The 15,649-nt window shown below is 38.5% G+C and overlaps 1 protein-coding gene across 5 annotated transcripts; it reads left to right on the forward strand.

Annotated features, from left to right (window-relative positions):
- On the forward strand, positions 1-15,362 carry LOC107715739 (ribosome-binding protein 1-like). 5 transcript variants are annotated; one of them, XM_016521921.1, is made up of 28 exons: positions 1-52; positions 3,789-4,500; positions 4,619-4,767; positions 4,862-4,984; positions 5,524-5,676; positions 5,772-5,890; positions 6,473-6,644; positions 7,233-7,371; positions 7,509-7,642; positions 7,777-7,802; positions 7,913-8,020; positions 8,157-8,219; positions 8,299-8,359; positions 8,432-8,466; positions 8,715-8,802; positions 9,941-10,033; positions 10,221-10,313; positions 10,405-10,500; positions 10,586-10,675; positions 11,185-11,277; positions 12,344-12,415; positions 12,551-12,643; positions 12,977-13,060; positions 13,132-13,197; positions 13,493-13,576; positions 14,495-14,575; positions 14,671-14,814; positions 14,930-15,362. In XM_016521921.1, the coding sequence occupies exons 2-28, from the start codon at positions 3,822-3,824 to the stop codon at positions 14,963-14,965; spliced, it is 3,174 nt and encodes a 1,057-aa protein (XP_016377407.1). In that variant the 5' UTR covers positions 1-52; positions 3,789-3,821; the 3' UTR covers positions 14,966-15,362. The 5 variants fall into 5 exon arrangements, with proteins under 5 accessions (XP_016377407.1, XP_016377408.1, XP_016377409.1 ...); XM_016521922.1 differs by having other exon boundaries at positions 7,780-7,802; XM_016521923.1 differs by having other exon boundaries at positions 6,473-6,626.
- Positions 15,363-15,649: the final 287 nt, after the last annotated feature.

The following is a 15,649-nucleotide window of genomic DNA, read 5'->3' on the forward strand; positions in this document are numbered from 1 at the left end:
CACGACTCCAAAAGTCCGCGGCGATTCTTTATCACTGTGAGTTTGACCGCAGGTAAGCGCGCGCTTTTAGCACTCTTATGTATGTTTTCACCACCAATGCAGCTGTAATATCAAGTGGCTAAAGTTTGTCAGTCTGACTGACGGTGGTGTTGAAATTATCTTTGTTTAGGTTGGTTGTGTTTGAAAATAATTTGCATTCTCAAGTAGTTTGAACTTGTGTGTTGTGGTAATCTGATTCAAAGCGTTTTTCTTCTGCGCGAAGAGTACGTGTCCTTATATGCTTTATAGTTTCAGACTTTCTTTTAAGTTGTCTTGCTGATCTTTGTTTAGGTTGGTTGTGTTTGAAAATAATTTGTGTTGTGTGTTGTGGTAATCTGATTCAAAGCGTTTTTCTTCTGCGCGAAGAGTACGTGTCCTTATATGCTTTATAGTTTCAGACTTTCTTTTAAGTTGTCTTGCTTGGCTTTGTACCGTTTTGAGTAGCGGGATTGTCTGCCTTGTGTCTTTTGCGTTTGATTTAAAATATTGAAATATCCTTATAAGTACGGTCTTTAGACTTTAACATTTTAACCCTTAATAATCATCCAAGATGCCTTTTTACTTTAACAGTTTCCAATGGCCTTTTATTGTGTTCTTCATGAAAATGCATCTAATATTCTCCTTGATTTGTGAGGCTTAAGTGGCAGTTCATTCAAGAGGAAGAGAGAGTTAAAAAAGAAAAAAAAACTTATAGATTGTATCAAATCAAAGAAATCATTAAGTTGAAAATTGGGGGATAACAATTTGCTTATTAAAATAAGTTTTAAAGAAAGAGCAGATAAAATGGAATTATGTAACTTCAGCAATGTTCCTGAAAGGATTAATGCCCGACATAGGAAAGCAGCCTGCTTTCGTTCAGATGTGGAGTATGTGTCCTGCATATATGAGCTCTGCATTTCCTGTCTGCCAAGTCTTCTCTCTGCTGGTCCTCACATGTGGATCCAAAATTGTGATAATTTCAGCAAAATATTTGCAAGAAGAAAAAAAAAACTATTGTTTAACATGTTAATACAGTATTTCTTTAGAGCTATATCTGAGGAGTTCATGATCACATTTCACGAGCTTTCACTAACAAACCATCAGTATTACCATGTTTTTGGATATGCACCATGTTAATACTATGGTGTTATTTGAAGTACCTCATAAATACCATGGTAATTGTTTAGAACAAGTATTGTGGTATCACCATCTGATATCATCACTGTGCTATAGCACCACCACAAGGCTTTTTGTAGGCGTTCTTTAAGGCTATTCTATAAAAAACAAAGCAGTTTTTAAATTATAATGCATGTGTTAAGTTATATGCTGTAAAGAGTATTTCCTTTAAGCCCAGTCAGCATTCCTCCTTACCTGATCGCCTGAGGCAGATATTTAGATTCCCTCTCTATAGAAATTCCAGGCAAGATTTGCACTGGCTAGTGCAAACGTGAAGTTGGGGGAAGGTTATTGTGGTCTGCTGCACACAGACCTGTCCTCTGGAAACTGAATGTATGCCTCTCTGTGTGGGAGAGAGAATGTTGAGGAGCGTGGTCTCGGCGGGGTGTTGCATAACCTGAAATGGTAGGCAAAAGTTGTGGTGGTGCAAGAAATTTTCTCAAAATTTGCAAGAGGAAGAGATTTTTCACACTGTCTCAAGGCATTATTTTTTACTGCCAACCACTCAGCATTGTGCAACCAGTTTTTTTTTTTTTTTTGCCCTTTTATGTAAGCTCAACAAATGACTAGCAGGGCTCGCAAAATTTCAAAATCCCTGGTAGCCCTTCGGGCAGGTACTCTTCAGAGTTTGGTAGCCCGAAAATTAATTTAGCTAGCCCAAATAAAAAAAACACTTTTTTTAAAATATAGAAAATCAGATAGGAGTTTGAATGTCAATCAAAAATATTTTCAATACACAAATATCAACAAATAGGAAGGAAGGATTTATTTCACTATTTACAGGGTATCTGCAGAATTTAAAAAAATAAATTTAAGGCAATTTATGACCCATTTTAAGAGCTGCACAAGTAAAATGAACACGGTATGAGTGGGGTTGGACAACGTCTATAGTAACATACAGTATTGAGCCATAAAATTACATGATTTACAGTTCAGATACAGGTTTTCACAAAAACAAAATTCTTATAAATTATACAACAGCGTTTCAGCCTTTAGACCATTTTTATGAAAAGGGATAAATCAAGCATATAAATTATGTCAATTTAAAACGTAAATCGCATGCGATATTTAGTGTGCATCTTGTCAGTAAAGCCAGTTCTGTAATCAGTGGTAAATCGCATGCGATTTATCGTGCAGCCCTAGTTGATATTTGCATTGATCTGACCATAAACAGCTAGAAAGGCTTATTGGAAATGCAAATTCATTCTCTGCCACGAGGTGGCGCTTTAGGAGTGCTGAAATATTGCGGTTTCCCCGGTAACGACTGTACACAAAGCAGCTCCGTGCTCATAAACGCTGCTTTATCAGGAATTATGTCAAATTAATTTAAAATACCAGTGACACGTTTCTGAGGACAGTCGGTTCCCTTCAGATACATTCAAATAAAGACATCCGAGCCGCGTTTTGACTTGAAACGTGCAGCGCTCATATTTATTCAATGACATCATTGCCTTTTGAAGTTTAATCCAGCCGTATTGCAACTCTTATCTTTCCGTCCCCAACTGTAAGACCTCTTGAAATTATAATTAAGACATTTCTTATACCATTTAACGTATTTAAAACTTTTTATGGCTTTAAGTGTGATAAAACTCACTTTAGGAGTTAAGGACCCGCGGGATATCTGTATTTAAGATAGCCCGTCAGGCAGAGTGGTGATACATTTTGGTAGCCCGACTGGAAAACACAATAGCCCCGGGACGTCGGGCCAGCGATTTTGCGAGCCCTGACTAGCCAAATGATTAATACACAACCAAGATGGAAATATAGTACTGAAATGTCAGTAACTGAAAGCTTTTGCTTTATCTTGATGCTGCATCCACACATATAGGTGGCAGTATCAAGTCCAAAAGACCAATGTACCAGTTTAACAACACTTCAGTGTATCACTTATGTGAAAATATTCTAAATAGTTCTTGAAGAATATCTTTCAAAACATTATGTAGGCCTATTTATTAAAACATCTACAACTGGACAGAACTTATTAAATTGGGCATTTACTGAGTATAAATGTTAGGATGCAAAAATGCAGGATACATTTTAGCTAGGGTGGCCATATGTGCCGTTCATACAGGACACGTCCTGGCCAGGATTGTTATATTGCCTAAAACATCCAAAGTAGTTTGACCAATAACATGCAGGTATTGTATATAATCGACCAATCGTGGCGCGTGAGAAGGTGAGATCTACAGAGAACGATCAAAGCGATGCAAATATGCGCACGTGTTTGTTCGTTCGTTCGACTTGAAGCGTTGCTGCGCACCGATCATTGAATGACACCAAAGTACCACGAGAGTGATTCGAAAGCATAAGGAGCCGTCTGCTCTGCTCTCTGTAGCTCTCGTGAATGTCATACAACGATCGATCTGCACAGCCAAAACCTGGATATTTTAGGCAATATAGAAATCCTGGCAAGGACGCGTCCCGTAAAAATGGCCCGTATGGTCACCCTATTTTAGCATTGCTTTTTATGTCTGTCCAAGAAATAAGAAGTTCTTGTGTGAAATGGTTCTTGGTACTTGTATGAAATGCTAGGATGTTGTCATTAACATTCAACAGTCCTTAACATTAAATAGTCCTTGTTTGCATATTTGTAGGATCAGGATTAGGAGTGAAAGGACTGAGCAAAGATGGATGTGTACGACCCTCAAACTCTGGGAATTGTGGTGTTTGGTGGCTTCATGGTGTTCTCTGCCATTGGCATTACGCTTGTGTCAACTTTTTCCATGAAGGAGACATCATATGAAGAAGCCTTGGCCAAACAGAGGCAAGACTCGGGCAAGATCCAACCCCAGCGCTCTGACAAGAAGAAAAAGGCATCTGAAAAGAAAAACAAGGCCAAGAAGAAGGAGGAGAAGCCAAATGGGAACCTTCCAGAACCTGAACCTGAGCCTATACCTGAACCTGTGGTTGAGAACAGTGAGCCCAAAGCAGAACCCCAAGTTGAACCAGAACCCCAACCTGAACCTGTGCCTGTTCCTGAGCCTGAACCTGAAGTTAAACCCAAGCCAGTTGTACCTGAACCAGCTCCTAAGATTGTTGAGTGTGCTGTCCCTCCCACTGTAAATGCTGTGGTGACCCCACTTGCTCCTTCCCCCAAGGAGAAGAAAAAGAAGAAGGTGGCCAAGATGGAACCGGCCCCGGTCAAACCTGTAGTGGTTCCAGAAGTTGTAGTTAAGGTGGAACCAGTGGTTGCAGAGGTGGTAGCGAAAGCAGCAGTTGCCCCTGAGGTTGCTGCTCCCCCTAAAGCTGAAGAACCCAAAACTGAAGCTCCAACCAAGAAGAAGTCTAAGAAGAAGGCTGAGCCAGGTGAGTATCCTTTGGACATATCCATCTAGGATCTAGGACAGATGTAATAGTAGCCATTTAAACTGGCACTCTTTGCAATACCCTCATCAGTCCATCCTAATTTTGAATTTCTTTTAAGTGGTTTCTGTGGAAACGGTCAATGTCCCCCAGCCGTCACCATATAAAACTGTGGTTTCCAGTCTGAATAGTGCATCATTCAACGAGTCGGAGACACAGAAACTCTTTGAGATCATCAGCAAGAAGGCAGGAAAGGACTCCTGGCAACTGGTACAAATTCTACACCAGATCAACCCCTCTTCAAACCCCTAATACTTGTCTCTTTCTGTTAGCACCCATATCTCTTTCCTTCTTTTATTTGCAGGCATCTCAGAAGGGTGACCCATTGGCGGCATTGAAGAAGCAGCTGGAGGAGAAGGAAAAGCAGTTGACCGCTGAGCAGGACAATGTTGCTGCAGCCAAAACCCGTGTCAGAGAGCTTACCAAGGTGACGCCTGTCAACATGCATAGCTGAACAAACGAGGTTCAAGATAGTTTCTACTCATGATCAAGCTTCTTCAGAGCAAGGTCTTGAGTGACTATTGAAAAAAAAATTATTTTGTTGGTCCCAAGGCAATGTTCTGTGATGGACTGGCCATCCGTCCAGGGTGTTTGCCTGAGATGGTGAGATAGGCTCTAGCATCCCCACAACCCTACAAAGGATAAACGTTTTGGAGGATGAATGGATGGGGCAATGTTCCTGTCAAAATCTAGTCTTAACACTATCCCTACCTGTACCATAACCATTAACTACTTTAATAACAGAGATATGATTGGTTGAGATTTCCCTATCCCCATCTGTAAACCCCTAATTCTGACCCTTCCCCTTTCCCTATCTCATAAATCTGATTGGTTGATAAGAATGTTGTCCTAGGACCAACAGTGACATTGAGACATCAAGAATATGTCCTATTTGGCAAACTGACATTAACCTTGAGGGTCTGGTTGGTAAACTCTATCTCTGACTCTCATTGCTCTGGCTAATAGGAGCTGAGTTCTGCAAAGAGCAAGATGACATCCGTAGAGACCCATATGAGCTCTGAGCTGAGCGCCCGTGGCCAGGAGATTGCTGCTCTTCAGGCTCGTATGCAGGATTCCGACCAGGAGCATGTTAAGGAGACACAACAGCTCAACAGCAAGGTCAGAAGTCACCAGCCTCTCACACTTTCCTTCTCACTAAGCTGGGTAGTATGTTGTCAGGTTATTGAATGGTTTGTTTGTTTGTGTGGCCACAGATTCAAAGCCTGCAAGAGCAGTTGGAGAACGGACCGAATGCTCAGCTGGCCCGTATGCAACAAGAGAACTCTATTCTCAGAGATGCCCTAAATAAAGCCACTAGCCAGGCCGAAAGCAGGTATTACGCACAAAGTCCCGTTGTAACCTTATAGTGTATCCAATGAAGTGTCAAACTTTGGCGTAACTCTTTCCACCCCCCTATAGACATGAAAAAAGTATACAAAAAATGTAAACTGGTGGATGCCAAACTGGGTGGGGAAAAATCCAATAACCTGAACAGAGGGAGACATATCTAGGGACCTGAGCGAGAGACTTGAGCATGGGTTTCTTTGACTTGGACCAGTGAACAGTTGCCCAGAACACACTAACAACCATATAGCAATGTGCTAAAACACACTCAGAAGACCTTAGCAACCACATTGAAATGCACTGGCAAATTTTGCCATCGAGTTTTGCCCAGACAAGCGCCACTTAAGTTTTTCTTGAGAAAATATAAAAATCAGACTATTTGTGAAATTGCATTTGATTGGTGAAGAAATTACAGTCGTTAGAACATGCAGTGGCCTTAGTGCTCATGTGGGAGATGCAGGATCGAATCTGGTCTACACACCCCAAACTAGCTTTGAACCTGCCTCCAGGTATAAAATGTCATATCCAACCTTTTCTTTTATGTGAATCTGTGGCTTTTTCACGCACACAGGCAGAATGCAGAGTTGGCAAAGTTGCGTCAGGACTGTGTGCGTCTCAACCGAGAGCTGAATGAGCGCATGACCGCTCGGCATGCTGAAGAAGAGCGAGGGAAGACTCTGGAAACCAAGATGGCGGCTGCCGAAGAACAGCTAGCACAAACAAAAGTAAACAAACAAACAAAAGTAGGCCCAAACCCCTGACCTCTTTCCTGTTATATTATCATTTTGAGGTTGTTGTGGTCTTTGTACCATGATAATTCAGTTTCACCTGGGTAGGAATTTCACCATATATATAACAATATAACTTTAAAGGGAATGCCTCTGTTTTTGATGTCTTGTATTTCTCTCAGGATGTTTTGTCTGTGTTTATCTGTGGATGGGTTGGTTGGTATTTTTGTTTAGGTTTCTTTATTTTTCAGCTTAGCTATGCAAGAAATGTAAACCCCTGTGGTTAAAACTCCATGTCCAAATTTTAATAAAAATTTTTTTTATATTAAACGGATAGTGCACTAAAAATGAAAATACTGTCATTTACAGTTTGTTTTTCCAAACCTGCATGACTTGCATTAATCCCATACAATGAAAATATATGGTGAAAACAGACTATCAGGCTCCAAAAAACACAAAAAAGCACTATACTTTGCTACTTTCCAAATGAAGCTGTACAATAGCTTTAGATTTAACTTAAATGTTGGCCTTTTACACAAAATATTGAATGGTTGCTTTGGGGTGAACTACATTCTTTTTACTAGTCTCTCTGTCCGTGTTTAGGTGTCCCATGTGGAAGCAGAGCAGGCTCTGCAGAAGAAGTTGGATCGCGTCAGTGAGGAGCTCCGTGAGGCTCAGCATGGCAGCACCACTCTTCAGGCTCAAGCAGACGCAGCAAAAGAGCAAGCCAAGACCCTCACCGGTCAGTACACACAAACACACATCTTTCACTTGATATGAATATGAGTGTTCCCAGATGGAAACAGTGAGTTGTAGAAGACATTCAGAGCCATATTCTATTTGTAGCAACTTTAAGATGGAAATTATTTCTGTTTACAGAACTCCAGGAGCGTATGCGTGCTACAGAGACAGAGCTGAAAGACAGATGTGAAGAGCTGGAGATACTGAGAGCACAGCTGTCTCAGGAAAAGCCCTCTGTGGAGATGGAAGCAGCAGTACAGGTGCAGATCCAGGTACAAATATTTGGCACTCTGATATAGTTGCCATTGCAATGCACCAAAACCAGGTTAATATCAGATACTGTACTGCATGTAACTTTCGGAATGAAAAATGATACTATTCTCATCCCTGTTTTGATTCTGTACAGAAGGAGGTTGAACATTTGAGGAGCAGGTAAGGTGAACTCTGTTTGGATTCATGTGAATGAATCCCTACGTTTAGTTAAATTTTTTCATATTCAAAGTTTAATGGTACCATGAGTATTTAGATGTATTTGTTTGCAGTCTGAAAGAGAGGGAAGACCAGCTGACATCACTGGCGGCAGAGCTTCATCAGCTGAGGGAGGAGCTTGACACAGTAAAGAGAACTCAGGCTGAGGAAACTCAGAATAGGTATGATATTTAATGCTGAATTTAATTAATCTTCAAATTAAGATGGAATCAATCACACCTGTTGTTACTAGAACTTCAGTTATCTGTGCATATGTGGCTATCTAGTCTCTGATCCAAACATGGACCTGTTTTTCAGGGTAAATGAGGCCAACACAGAACGGAGGGAATACACCGCAGAGATCGACCAACTTAAAACTTGGTATGTAATACAGCTGCTGCTTTCTTTAAGTATATTTTGTAGACAATTTGGATTGAATTTCTTTCTCTCTATCCATCAGTCTGAAAGAGAAAGAGGATTTGGTGGCATCCCTACAGGCTCAGCTGGAAAAGATGGAAAGTGTGAGTGGAGCATTTGATAATATTTGCATGTGTGTAATACATGTTAATTGATTTATAATTTTATATCAACAGGCTGATACCACTGAAGCAGAGCCACCGTTTGAAAAGTAAGAGAGATTTTATTTTTTTTGTCAATTCAATTCAAGTTTATTTGTATAGCGCTTTTGACGATACAAATCGTTGCAAAGCAACTTTACAGCAAATTAAGTTTTTCCACAATATTTAGTGGTAGCTTATCAGTGGTGACTGTCAGTTAATGTACATATGGCAGAAATGTACGGAAAAATCAATACTTTCAGATATTTGCCACTTTTTTCCCCTTTATGCTTCTGATAATGACTTTTGGTTTTGTAAGTCTGGAGAAGGACGCGCGCATGATCTCACTGGAGGATGAACTTCAACAGCTTAAAGAAGAGATGGAGAGAATGAAGGCCAAGAGCAATGTGAATCCATCTCTACCCTTCCATCCATACTAATCCAACTTGTCCATTTCTGCCTATCTGTCCATTCACATCTAACTATCTTTCTTGTCATATCTACCCAACCCATGGGTCCATGCCTACCCAGTCTGTCTGCCCATATCTACCCTACCTGTGCATCCATCTCTACCCATTTAGTTCTTACATACCTATTTCTACCTACTTGTCCATCTATATCTACCTATCCATCCAACTGCCTTACTATTTATATGTACCCAACCTGTTCATATATACCTATTTGTCCATCTATATCTGTCCATACAACTACCTTGCTGTTCATATCTACCAAACCCGTCAGTCCATATCTACCCAGACTGTCTGACCATATCTACCCAACATGCTTGTATATAAACCTACTCATCCATCCATATCTACCTACCTATGTGTCCGTCTATATCTACCCAGTCAATCCATTCATATCTACCCAAACTGTTCATATATACCTACTTGTCTATCCATTTCTACCCAAGCGTCCGTCTAAATGCACCTACTCCTTCATCTATAACTACCTCTCCATCCATGTCTAACTAACTTACTGTTCATATCTACCCAACTTGTCGGTCTGTCCATATCTACCCAGCCTGTTTGACCATATCTACCCAACTAGTTTATATGTACCTACTTGTTCATCCATATCTACCTACCTATGTGTCCGTCTATATCCACCCAGCCTATCCATTCATATCTACAAAACCCATTCATATATAGCTTCTCATCCATCCATATCTGCCCACCTATGTGTCCGTCCATATCTACCCAGCCTGTCTATCCATATCTACCAAACCCATTCTTGTATACCTTCTCGTCCATCCATATCTACCCAACCCGTCCATGTCTCATCCATCAATATCTATCTGTCCAGCCATATCTAATCACCTGTCTGTCTACATCAACTCAACCCGTCCGTCCATATCTACCCACTCATTTGTCCATATCTATCTATGCCCATCATATCTGCTCTGCACATCTGTCCATATCTAACCTGTCTGTCCATCCATATCAAAATACCTGCCAGTTCATCTGTCTGTCTATCCCTTAATACATCCAGCTCTAAATTACAAATCTATCCACATCTGATTGTGGTGTGTCGGTGTGTGTTCAGGAGCTGCGTGAGAAGAACTATGCTGCGGTGGAGGCTTTGGCTTCTGCTGAGAGGCTGAGTGAAGAAAGACTGAGCCAAGCCAAGGCTACACAGGTAACCCTGATATACACGCACAGTATAAACACACACTTAATTGTATATCTACATAATACACAAAAACCATGACGAATGGCGTGTTCATTATCATCAAAATGCTGTAGTTGGCTAAAACTACACTTTTCTTGTGGTATAATTCAATTTCTTTTAGTGATCAAAGGCTTGTGTGTGTGTGTGTGTGTAGAGTGAAATTGAGCAGCAGCTGAGCTCTTTCCAGACAGACACCAGAAATACCTTCCAGAAACTCTTCCCTCACATCAGCATAGAAACACATCAGGTTAGAATTTGCCCTTTTTTTAATAAAATGTATACCTGTTAATAGTTTTCAAACAGGTACAGGTAATTTAATTAAAAAATGCATGTTGTAGTCAAACTGGCTGGAAGCTTTCACACATGAAGCACAGAAGACCCTGGCACACAGTCCAGCAGAACAGCAGCACACAGTGTCAAGTTCAGATTTGACGGTGAGAGATCATCTCTATGCACACATATCTTCAATGCACGGTTTTTCTTCTTCTCATGTTTTATGCTCATCTGAATATGTGTCAGGATTTGCAGCAGAAGCTCGCCCTGTCAGAGGAGAGCCAGAGGTCACTTCAGGCCGAGTGTGAACAGTACAGAACAACTCTCAGTGAAACGGTACAGTGATACACATTTATCATGCAAATATTGACTAGACTTTATTCTTTAAAGCAGGTCTTTAAAAAAAGTACTTTTGGCAAATATGTTTAAACTGATTTACACTCACATGAGACTTCAGTCATATCAATGGTCTAGAAAAAAGTGGTTCTTATCATGGCGGCTGCCATGTCGACATCAGATTATCTTTTTTTTTTTTTCATACATCCAAGCCAGTAGGTGTCAGTAAAAACCTGAAGAGAAAAAGTGCACAATAAATTAAAGGACTCTACAGAAGTAGTGATGAACGTCAAGAAAACAAATGTAAAAAATCTTGCTTTAAACGCTATAACTATAGAATAAAACATTCATAATTAATCTCATAATGTATATCTTTAAAAAGCAGAATGAAACCGTCATGTCAAATTCTGTAAATGTAGCTTTTTTTTATCTCTAAAATTTTCATGAAACCTTGACTTTAGTAGGCCTTCATAAAGTTTTTTGGGGTAAATGTTGTGTGTTTTATACAGGAGAGCATGCTGAAAGTTCTGCAGAAGAGTGTGGAGGACGGTGAGCTCACATGGAATTCAAAGATTTCAGATGCTGAGCAGCAAAAACAGGTGGTAAGAACGTCCTTCGCTGATGTTGGATTTGTGACCTTTTACTACATCCAAGTGGTTATGCTTAAAGGGATAGTTCACCCAAAAATGAAAATTACCCCATGATTTACTCACCCTCAAGCCATCCTAGGTGTATATGACTTTATTCTTTCAGACAAATACAATCGTAGTTATATTAAAAATATCCTGGCTCTTCCAAGTTTTATAATGGCAGTGAATGGGTGTTATTTTTCAATAGTCCAAAAGAAGTCCAAAAAAGTGCATTCATCCATCATAAAAAGTGCTTTACACGGCTCCGGGGGGTGAATGAAGGCCTCCTGAAGCAAATAGATACATTTTTGTAAGAAAAAATATCCATATTTAAAACTTTATAAACCGTAATCTCTAGCTTCCGCTAACTGTTGTATGCATGTACACGAGAGAGTGGCGTTCCAGCGGATGAAGTAGATGTAGCGTAAGCTCCAGTGAGAATATGCTGATCTCACGAGAACCAAGTTTTGTTTACAGCAAAGGAAAGCCAGTCTCATGTTGTCTTATATCGAAATCCTCCAACATTTCTCTTTACAAATCCTCGTTTTGTACTTCTAATTCATGACTGGTGTTTTGTTTTGCTCTCTCCTCTGCACTTCCGCATTCGTCACTTCTCACCGGAGCTTACGCTACGCCTACGTCATCCACTGGAGCGCCACTCTCTCTCGTGAACACATGTACGACAGTTAGCGGAAGCTAAAGATTACGGTTTATAAAGTTTTATATATGGATATTTTTCTTACACAAACACATCGATTTGCTTCAAGGGGCCTTTATTAAACCCTTGGAGTTGTGTGGAGCACTTTTTATGATGGATGGATGCACTTTTTCGGACTTCTTTTGGACTATTGATAAATAACACCCATTTACTGCCATTATAAAGCTCAGAAGAGCCAGGACATTTTTTATATAACTCCGACTGTATTCATCTGAAAGAAGAAAGTCATCTAAATCTAGCATGGCTTGAGGGTGAGTAAATCATGGGGTAATTTCCATTTTTGCGTGAACTATCCCTTTAAGTTGTATGGATCTCCCACAGGCCCTGGATCAGGTGAAGGTTCTAGAAGAGACGATAGAGAAGATAAATGCTGAAACACAAGACACGGATCAGGTGCATGCTTACGTTTAGCATTGTTCTTCAGTTTTGGGGACTTGTTATCGGGTTTCTGACTCATGTTGCTTTAAAACCAAATGAGTTTTCCAAATGTGTTTTAACAGAGACGTATGATTTCTTGGTTCTTTGCAGCTGAAGGGGCAGGTGATGCTTTTGGAAGCACAGCTGGAGAAACAACTGGAGTCCATAACCATCAGTCAAACGTATGCAGAAGAGATGTCTCAGGTAAAACGACCCCCCCTAATTAAAATTACTGTAGTATTTTGATATTTCATTTTAATTTACATTTAATTCCATTTTGGTTGATCTTGGTTTATTTTAAATGCACTATTTATATTTTATTTCATTTTCACTTCATTCGATTTCAGTTGATCTCAATTTATTTATACCGTTTTATTTTGCTTTTTTAATTGAACTGAATTAAATTTAGATTTTTTTTTTCTTTTTTGTTTGTTTGTTTTTCTTTTTGTCGTTTATATTATAATAATGTTTAATTTAAGTTTTATGTAAGAAGTCTTTACCCACGGAAGGTAAAGTGACTTTTTATATTCTTCTCAGCTGAAGGCATTGCTATCAGAAACTCAGGTCCAGCTGGTATCAGCCAAAGCGGAGGCTCAGGAACAGAGAGCAGAACTTTCACTGGTAAGTTTCACATGGGTTTGTCTCAGGTGGACACTTGGGTTTCTACTTTGAGTGACAGCTGTGCGTTACAGGTCAGACAGGAGCTACAGGAAGTGACTCGGCAAGTTCAGAAACAGGAGAGCACACCGTCTACTCAGGTCAGTACTGGTTGTGCATGTATTAACTGTATCTGTTTTCATTTCCCAGTGTGTGTTTTGTGCATCTTGTGTTCTTTGTCTTTCATAAAAGTCTTTTGGTGAAGGAGGGTGTAGCATGTTTTATGTATTATGTGCTGCCTGGCATGAAGACAGCTCTCTGGCATGATTTTTTGTCTTGAGCGATTAAAGTACACGCCTATGTGTACATGTATATGCTGTTGTGTGCTGCTGTGTGAGGGTATTGTAACTGTGACTGAAACTTACATCTCATACTCCTCAATGTCAAACTTTACAGGTGAAAACACAGCTGGAGGAGGCAACAAATGAAGTGCAGACAGAAGAGGACATTCGACAACAGGTTGCAAACAACTATGAACAGGTGACTCATTTCAGAGGGCTGTTTGGATCTCTTCATGCTGGATGACAACATAAAAGCTAGTCCATTTAATATTAAGGACTCTAATAAACGTAAACAAAAACCAGATCAATAAAATTGCCAAAAGGACCTAAATTAATCTAATTTTAAATAAAAAAAAATTATTTCATTTATATTTATGTATTTTTTAAATATTTAATTTGATTAGTTTCCTTTCATTTGAGTTTATTTTAATTATTTAGATTTACACTTAATTCAATTTATTTTTAAGTGATTTTATTTCAAATTAACTTTTTTGATATATATTGTATATATTATTTATTTAGAATTTTTTTAATTGAACTGAATTTTAGTTCTTTTTTTGTTTTTCTTTTAATTGTTTATTAATTTAATAATTTTTGTTAGTATGGCTTCTAAGTTATTTTTTTCTTTTGCTATTGATTTTCTTTTTGATTTAATTTCATTTTAATTTTACATTTATTTAGATGTTTAATTTATTTAATTTGAGATTTAATTCATTTGATTTTGTTTTAAATTAAATTCGTTTTTATTTCATTCATTTTATTTTAGTAAATGAATTTTATTTCGATTTTTTTTATATTGAATTAAATTAGATTTTTACATATTTTTTTATTTTTGTTTATATTAAATTTAAATTAAATTTTTTATAATGAAGTTTTATTTAGAATATTATGTAGACTATTATTCACAATTTGAAATTCTTAGGGTGTTTATATATGTATTTTTCCACTCAGGCTCAGAAGATATTGAATTAAATTAGATTTTTTTATTTTTTTTATTTTTGTTTATATTAAATTTAAATTACATTTTTTTAAATGAAGTTTTATTTAGAATATTATGTAGACTATTATTCACAATTTGAAATTCTTAGGGTGTTTATATATGTATTTTTCCACTCAGGCTCAGAAGTGCATCAGGGATCTCGAGGCTCAGTTAGAAGAGTTGAAAGCTGCTGGAGAAGGACCAACTGCAGAACTAAAGGTTCCTACAACACCTCTTCAAAATCTCAAGTTTAAACCAGCATATACAGGAACTCTGCTCACTGACAGTGTATGTTTTGCATGCGTCTATGTCAGGAGAGACTGGAGAAAGAGAAGAAGCTGACGCGAGACCTCGGCCAGGCAGCCACTAAAGTTCAACAGCTCCTGAAAAGCACTCAGGAAGAGCTGGACAAAGAGACAGAGACCGTGAAGAACCTGCAGGAACAGTTACATGGCAAGGTACATTATAAACGCTTTCCAAACAATCACAAATGTAGGGCTGTCAATCTTTGCCTAGCATATATTTCATATGGAATGTATCAGTATCCTTGACTTTTTTTTTTTCTGTCCACAGGAAGCTGAAGAGTCTAAAGAAGGAACATCTGTTTGACAGAATAAACCCAACAACCCAAGTGCCTTAATTGTTCTTATGCTTTATTTGCTTTTGTATTCTCTGCTACTGTAGCAAATATGCTGACTGTTATTAGCCAGTGAGGATTGTTAAGGGAGGAAGCATAACAATATGTTTTGTACATTTTGATCATTAGGTGACTGAACACATCTCCTAAAGTTATCGCAAAACCGCTCGCAGTGTTAAAAGGGAGCAGTGCTCGAGTGAAAGATACATGATGACTTGTGCAATCGCTCTTTTTCTCTTTTGTTTGCATGTTCTCATGAGGGTCAATGGAAGGAACATTTCATGATGCAGCAGTGCAATACAAGCTACTACACTTTTGTAGTCGGCTGGTAACAAATGTGATGATATAATAATAAACTATGTACTTGAACGTGTGGGTTGGTCTTTACTTAAATGAAGTAGTTCATACTTGGACTACTGTGTTGAAAAGTTTGGGGTCAGTAATTAAAAAAAAAAAATATATATTATTTTTTTATTTTTTTTAATACAAAAAGTTTCAACAAGGATGCATTACATTCTTACTATTCTATTACTATTCTATTTCAAATACATTCTCTCTTTTTTTCTTTTTAGAATGTTCTATTTGTCAAAAGGATTTTAAAAATTTGACAGAAACATGAACATTTTTCAACGTTGATAATAAATGTTTCTTGAGCA

The sequence above is a fragment of the Sinocyclocheilus rhinocerous genome, unplaced genomic scaffold (assembly GCF_001515625.1).
Source record: "Sinocyclocheilus rhinocerous isolate Xijiao unplaced genomic scaffold, SAMN03320098_v1.1 scaffold450, whole genome shotgun sequence".
NCBI lineage: Eukaryota > Metazoa > Chordata > Actinopteri > Cypriniformes > Cyprinidae > Sinocyclocheilus > Sinocyclocheilus rhinocerous.

Coding starts and splice junctions, on each gene's coding strand:
- LOC107715739 (XM_016521921.1), top strand. CDS start 3,822: ATGGATGTGTACGACCCTCAAACTCTGGGAATTGTGGTGTTTGGTGGC. Junction 6,645..7,232: donor AAGTAAACAAACAAACAAAA/GTAGGCCCAAAC, acceptor GTCCGTGTTTAG/GTGTCCCATGTGGAAGCAGA. Junction 10,501..10,585: donor TGTCAAGTTCAGATTTGACG/GTGAGAGATCAT, acceptor AATATGTGTCAG/GATTTGCAGCAGAAGCTCGC.